At 39.3% G+C, this 7,072-nt stretch overlaps 1 protein-coding gene across 1 annotated transcript in view; it reads right to left on the bottom strand.

The window, feature by feature from the left end:
- mamdc2 (MAM domain containing 2) overlaps nt 1-7,072 on the bottom strand; it is a 37,501-nt gene that overhangs the window by 1,557 nt on the left and 28,872 nt on the right. The window contains exons 12-13 of the mRNA XM_015373173.1: nt 3,027-3,185; nt 2,683-2,936 (exon numbers count right to left, since the gene is read on the bottom strand). Coding sequence (XP_015228659.1) covers nt 2,683-2,936; nt 3,027-3,185 — 413 coding nt within the window. The remainder of the gene's footprint in view (nt 1-2,682; nt 2,937-3,026; nt 3,186-7,072) is intronic.

Raw genomic sequence — 7,072 nt, 5'->3', positions numbered from 1 at the left:
GTTTAATATAAGAAATGAGAGGTTAAAATAAAATCTGAAGAATAATCAATCTACGAAGCAACCAAAGATAATTTAAAATACTTAAAAATAAGACGTTTAGGTGGTTAAGATGATCTATTTTACCAAACCAAGGTATGCTTAGATAATGTAGAAATGCCTTAGTTAAACAGTGTCTTTTGCTTAGTTGCACCAAAATTAACTAATATATGTAATATAAGATAACTCAAATTAAGTTGCTAAAATGAAATTTGATAAATATTAAATTAAGATTGAATAATTCCAGTTTAACTTAAAAACAAAGAAACTATTGTAAAATGACTTAAACTAAAATAGGATGGATAGGATAGGCTAAATCTAAATCATCTAAGATAAGAAAGGTTAAAGCCAAGCTGAGATAAAATGATTTAATCTGAAATACAAATCCAAATTAAACCGGATACATTATGGATCATTACAAGAATAGTAAATGCTAAACCTTGGCCTGTTTTTCAGTGTAGTCCAGTTTCTCTGACTGTGACTGGCTGGATCTCTTCATCTTCTGGCTGTGTTTCCTGGACCGGGCCGCCTTTTACAGCAGCTTTTTGTATCTCTGCTTCTTTCTCCTCTTAAAGCAGATGGCCGCTCACACTGAGCCTGGTTCTGCGGGAGTTTTTCCTCTCCACTGTCACTACACGCATGCTCAGTGTGAGGGATTGACTTCAAGTCAATGAGTCGATGCAATCAACCTTTGAATCAATCTGACTGTATGATCTGGTTGAACTGTAAAAGTGAGATGATATGTCTGTTGTGAATTGGCACTATTTAAATAAACTGAATTGAATTAAAGATTAAATATGATAGGTATAATCTGGCAAGTCAGATTAATAATTTGTGTGTTTGTGAGCACTCAAACTCTGAAAAATTAGCTTGCGGCCAAACTAGTTATGTTGTTTTAACAGGAGCTGAATCAATAAACTTGCCAAGTTAAAGTCATGTGAAGTTGTGCTAAGCTAAACTTAGCAAAATAAAATGAGATTTTTTAAAGAAGATCTAATCAAGATGAGTTAAAACAAAAAGGTAAACTAAGCTAAAACATGCTAGCAAGACTTGAATGAATGTAAAAATAAACAAAAGTTAAGCTAACTAAAATAAATTAGGTTATATGCCACGATGTTATAAATTAAGATCAACTTAAAATAAAAGTAGCTAACAAGCCGAGACAATACAAGTTAAGCCAAGACTTGATAAAAGCAAAAACGATTTAGCTTACATTGAGCTAGGCTAAAAATAATAATTGGAAATGAAAAGACTAAACTAAGATACTGTAAATCAAGATAATATGAAAATTATACCATGTTTTTTATTGAAAAATGGGGACAGTAAAGTTAAACAGAAGTTAAACTTGGTCATCATGAGACTATTTCGGACTTTTCTACACAACATTACAAAAAAAGTTTTGTTCTACTAACTTTCATTCCCTTTGGATGAGACCATGTTCATGATAACAAGGTCCACATTTGGAAAAATACCAGATTTTATGTGATGTGGAGGTTTCTGGTACTAATAGTTTTGTTTTTAGACCCATTACATTCAACTAAACAAGAACAGTTTGTCACAATCTTCAATAAACCAAACATATGTTCTTGTTTCAGTTCAGAATTTGCTTGCTAAACACATTAAGTCAAAAGTTTTCTCCTTATTTGTCCCTTTTTTTTCTTTACTACTGCCTGGCAGTTTTAATCCTCTGGATGAAAAACAAAGCCATTTAGGGCGAATGTTTGGCCTGACTTTGTGCTCATGAAGTATGTTTACAGGATATGTGGTGATGGATAAACAGGAGTAAGATTACAGATTATCTTCTTATCTGGGTTAATGTCACTGAAGTTTTTTTTCTGTTTTCTTTTTTTTAATCCCATTTTTTATTTACTGTTGATTGAAAAACTGACCTTAAAGCAAAGCAGTATGTCCCCTTCAAAATAAGAGGGATAAAGGTCTCCATAGAGGAGTTTTTTTTAAACGTATCTATTAAAATAGAAGAAGGCGACTGTGGGACAAACGTGAGCATTTTTTTTTTTTTTTTTACATTAATTCAACCTGAGAATTCATTTATTCCATCCGCATGGGGAGCAGTGGGCTGCCATCGTGGGGCGCCCGGGGAGCAATAGGGAGTTAAGGGTCTTGCTTAGAGGCAGTCTGTGGGAGTTAACCTAACAGTCATGTTTTTAGACTGTGGGAGGAAGCCGGAGTACCCAGAGAGAACCCAGTCATGCTCAGGGAGAACATGCAAACTCCATGCAGAAAGACCGCCGGCCGGGAATCGAACCCGGAACCTTTTTCTTGCTGTGTTACCCACTGAGCAGCCTAAACCTAAGCTTTTTTGCAGCAGGTTTATTTACATAAATTTCAGAAACATTTATGTAAATAAATACACACACATATATATATATATATATATATATATATATATATATATATATATATATATATATATATATATATATATATATAATGTTTGTATATCTGTAGCGTGTAGCAAAAGTAATTTCCCTCTGGGATTATTAAAGTATGTCTGATTCTGATTTTGATTCTGAACAAACATAAATATGAAGAATACAACTGATTAATTCTCTTTACTAGTTGGTAAGTTTGTATTTGTAATAGTTAAAAAAAAAAGAGCAATGGACTGTTTTATATTCCTCTCACCTGATGTCGACTTTGGCTCTGGTACTCCACCTGAGCTCTCAGCCAGGCGATGCTCTGCTCGCCGCTCCGTTGCCACAGCAACTCTTCCTCCCCATCCTTAACGGCAAGCACCCTTAGCTTGCCCGTTCCTGTGCCGTACATGTGGTAGAAGAACTGGAGACACTGAGGTCCCCTGTTTCCCCTTACAGGTTGGGAGACCAGCCGAGCGTTTTGGCCCGGCAGCATGGGCGACGCCTCAATGTACATGTAGTACCCTGATGAAAGTAGGGAGGAGGATGTATGAGGATACTTTTTGCAACAGGAAATGCGATCAGCGGAGATCTAGATGGGGGAGGTCTCCTCACCGAGACCCATGGTGTGGTCCCCTCTAGGTCCCGTGTATGAAGTTGGGGTGGATCCTCTCCTCTGATGCCAGTCAGCTGAATCGCTGACTTTATCCTGAGTGTATCCGCAGAGTCCGGCCTCAAAGTCACAGTGTCCAAGGAGGCCGGAGGATGGGAAACCTGAATCAAGAACAATGTGACTTTTTTATTTTTATTTTGTATATATCTGGATGCACTGTATATATTTCATGTACCTTTTCCTCCTATGTGCACCTTGTGTTTGTTTATAAGAGCCAATTTCACAAGATAATTTCTCCATTGTGAGATCAATAAAGTTCTATTCATTCATTCATTATTTTTCACTCATGTTATTTTCATAATTTTGGTCTCAAGTTTCATTCAAACCCAAAATTTTGTTCATCAATATAAGTATTAGATACACTCGTACTCATGCTAGTTGACATACCCTTTTTCTAAGGGAGGGCCCAAAATAAAAGCTCCTGTAAAATAAAAGCTAATTTCAGCTGTTTTTATCCAGGATATTGTTCTTTCAGTCAAGAAGATTTCATAACCACAGGGGAGGGAAGGAACCTTATCCGACTGGTATATCAAGAGCTTTGTCTTTTCGCTCAGCTGCCTGTTCAACATGACAGATCGGTACATCATCTGCATTTTAGCTGCATCCACACCGATCTTTCTATCGATCCCGCCCACCGTTCTCCCATCAACCGTGAAAAGGAGCCAGAGATGGGGGATCTGGAGTCAGCAAGTTATCTCTATGTCATATATTTGATCTCTCCAGCAACTGAAGCAGACAAGTCCAATCTGCACAGGTTAATTCACTGTGCAGATTGGCCTCACCTCCTTCAATATATGACATAGAGATAACCTGCTGAATCCAGATCCATCCCTGACAGGACCCCAAGATACTCTAACTCCTCCCCTTAGACAGGAAGTCTCCTCCAACCTTAAAAGGACAAGTCAACTTTTTCCTGTCTAGAACCGTAGCCTCTGACTTGGAGGGGATGATTCTCCTCCCGGCCACCTGAAACTTGGCTGGGAACAGTTCATGCTGTAGCAGTGGGGAGTCAGGAGAGCTACGTCATCCACAAAAAGCAGATACAAGATCAGCTGGTTCCCGAACCAGACCCCCTCCGGCCTTTTGTTCTAAAGGGGGTAATGTTGCGGGGAGATCTCGTGGAGGTGTGCCCTAAAACATACAGGAAGTCAGCCATTTTGGGTCAAAGGTCAATTTTTGACCATTTTTCAATTATCGCACTTTAACGATCTCCTCCTAGAGCATTCCCTGTGATACAAGGAATACAGACAATCCATGTCCTGCAGAAAAGTCCTGCAACAAATCACAGTTTTTTCCAGACGTAGCCATGTTAGATACAAAAAAAATCTAAATTATTTCTAACCCCACCCCACTAAAATGTACATCCATGTACTGAACAGTATCTCCCCTCAGTATTTAAGTTGGGGCTCCTTTTGGCAAGAATTACTGCAGTAATACGACGTCGCATGGAGGAGATCAGCCGTTGAATCTGCTGAGGTTTTCAGGGGGCCTTGGTTGGTTTAATAATGTGCTCAGCTTGTCTGCATTTGTGCACATGGTGTCTCCCATGTTCCAATTTTTAATAATCCAGAACTATAGGGTTTAGGCCCGGCACCAGCATACTGTTATTATTAAAGCAGATACTGGTAATCAGTGGAAATATCCTGCAAGTAGAGTTAGGCATTGTTTTGATTTGAACGATTCAATTTTTTTTAGATCTGTCTTAGTTCTGTCTGGATGAAATGGTCTGAACCTCGATGAAATGTAATTCTTTGGAAATCTAACTTTGTGTGATTATCACCAAGTTTCTAAATATCAAATCTCTGAACTGTAATATAACTCTTATGAATTTTCAGTTACACTTTCACATTGGGCTTTTTTGTGTAAAACCTTATTAAAATCCATTTACACATATAGTGTCAGGACTCCTGTCTGTGTGTCTGTGTTCGTCTCCCTTCCTCCACCAGGAGGCGCCTGGTTCTGGTCCGCCTCCTCACACACCTGCTGATGGTTTCCTCGTTAACGGTGTGTTGTTAAGCTGCTGACTGCCACTACCTCGACGCCAGAGTGTTTCCCAGTTTTGGGAAGTCATCTTGCAAACTGGCTTTTTTGGACCTTCTCTCCCTGGAAGGATCAACTGAGCTTCAAACTGAGCAAGGGATTCATCTCCATTACGACCAGTTCAAGTACCGCAGGAAATCTGAGTGGCAGTCACTTTCTACGTTCACCTACAAACAACCGCATTCCACCGAATCAGACAAACACTGGAACTACAGCATACAGACTGGAGTCAAAGATTCAACAACTTCTCTGGAAACGTGAGTCAGCAACCAAATCCTCTTCTCCAAGTTTACGAATCAAATTTCCCACTGAACCTGAACTTATCGCCGTGCCTTCCCCTCACTTTTCAGTTCCAGTTGAGCAGTGTTCAGAGCAACACTTCTCTCTGCATTATCTCTTCAATAAAACCTGTTACACCTTTTCCCTTTGTCTCTGTGTTTGGTCTTCTGCATTTGGCTCTGAACTTTAGTAAAATCATGACAATAAGATATTTTTTAAGCTCTATTTACCTGATTCTGCCTGTTTGACTGATTCTGTGGTGCGGTGCTAGGCTGATTGCCTGAACTGGAAGAAAAAGCAGCAGGAAGACATCCTGACAGAGTTTATATCATCTGAGTCGTTTACTGAACCTCAGCTCCACTCAACCAGATGTGAATTTAATGATGTTTTACTTTTGTGGATAGAGCAACGATCAGATTTCATGCTCCTTTGTTTCATGAGTGGGTTTCATCATAAGAAACAGATTCCAGTTGAACTAAAATAAAAAAACGAATAAAGGTCCAGTTAAAATGATTCATTAATTTGACTGATCTACGTCTTGGTGATTGTTATTCTATTCATGGCACGTAGGAATAAAGGTGAGTGTTTGTTAAGATGTAAAGTAAGAGGAGGAAAGGATATACAGTAGTAGCCATTCAAAATTTCCTTGATGAATTCCTTTTTAAACATCTTTCTTTGTACTAAAATATTCTTTCTGTCATGATTTGTGGACATTAAGATCTAAAGAGAATCGTCATCTTCTGGTCAGACCCTGTAATTCAGTGAAAGGGTGGAGTCAGAGTAAAAAAATATACACGCCAGGTGAGGGAGGTGGTCGATCCAGTGGCTGGAAGTTGGAGGGGATTTTGCTGGGAGTTGCAGGAAAGTGGGTTGCCATTTGGCTGGCGTTTGACTGGGAAGGGCCATTTTGAATGGCTGCTACTGTAAAAGGCTCTGCTTTCCCTGCACAAGGTGCCTTACGAAGAACAAATTCCCTCAGGAACTCATTTTGAGTTAGGCACTGATTAATTATCTCAGCCGAGTGCCGTCCTTTGTATAATATAATCCCATCACATTTGAATCAAACGCAAAAAGTTGGATTTTTGATGAAAATTCTTGATGCCCTACCCTACTTGCAAGTCCCACACTTATATGTCCTTACCTACTCTATAAATGCTTGTTAGCAAAAAAAAAAAAAAGGCTCTAATATACCTGGTTGATGCTGTTCTGCCTTTGGACCTGGTAAAACACAGCGGACCAACACCAGCACATGAAATGACACTCCATCTGTCAGTGGAAATTTTTCCTCAAGATTCTGGGAAATTTAACTTCCAAATCATACTTAATGTAAGATCATTTTCATGTAAGGCCCCTTTTAAAATCGTAGGGAAACGGCCGTTCCAACCGTTGCATTTCCGAATTCTCACAACATTACACGAGTGAATAAAGTGAATGTGATTGGTCAATTATCGAGAGGACGGGATTGTTGTGGCGGAAGGTTCGCAAGAAAGTTTGGTTGTGGCCGGTTTGTTGGAAGCATCTTGCTAACCAGTTAGCAACTTAGTGCTATTGGGTTCCCAATGGGAAATTCCATTGGGACCAAGTAGCACTAAGTTGGTGACTTGGCAACGACACTGTCAAGGAACGCTATGGACAGCGGAAACATGCAAGAGGAGGAGAGTTTTGTGTC

The sequence above is a fragment of the Cyprinodon variegatus genome, unplaced genomic scaffold (assembly GCF_000732505.1).
Source record: "Cyprinodon variegatus isolate N-32 unplaced genomic scaffold, C_variegatus-1.0 Scaffold82, whole genome shotgun sequence".
In the NCBI taxonomy this organism is placed as follows: domain Eukaryota; kingdom Metazoa; phylum Chordata; class Actinopteri; order Cyprinodontiformes; family Cyprinodontidae; genus Cyprinodon; species Cyprinodon variegatus.
This window is presented reverse-complemented; position numbering and strand designations above follow the sequence as displayed.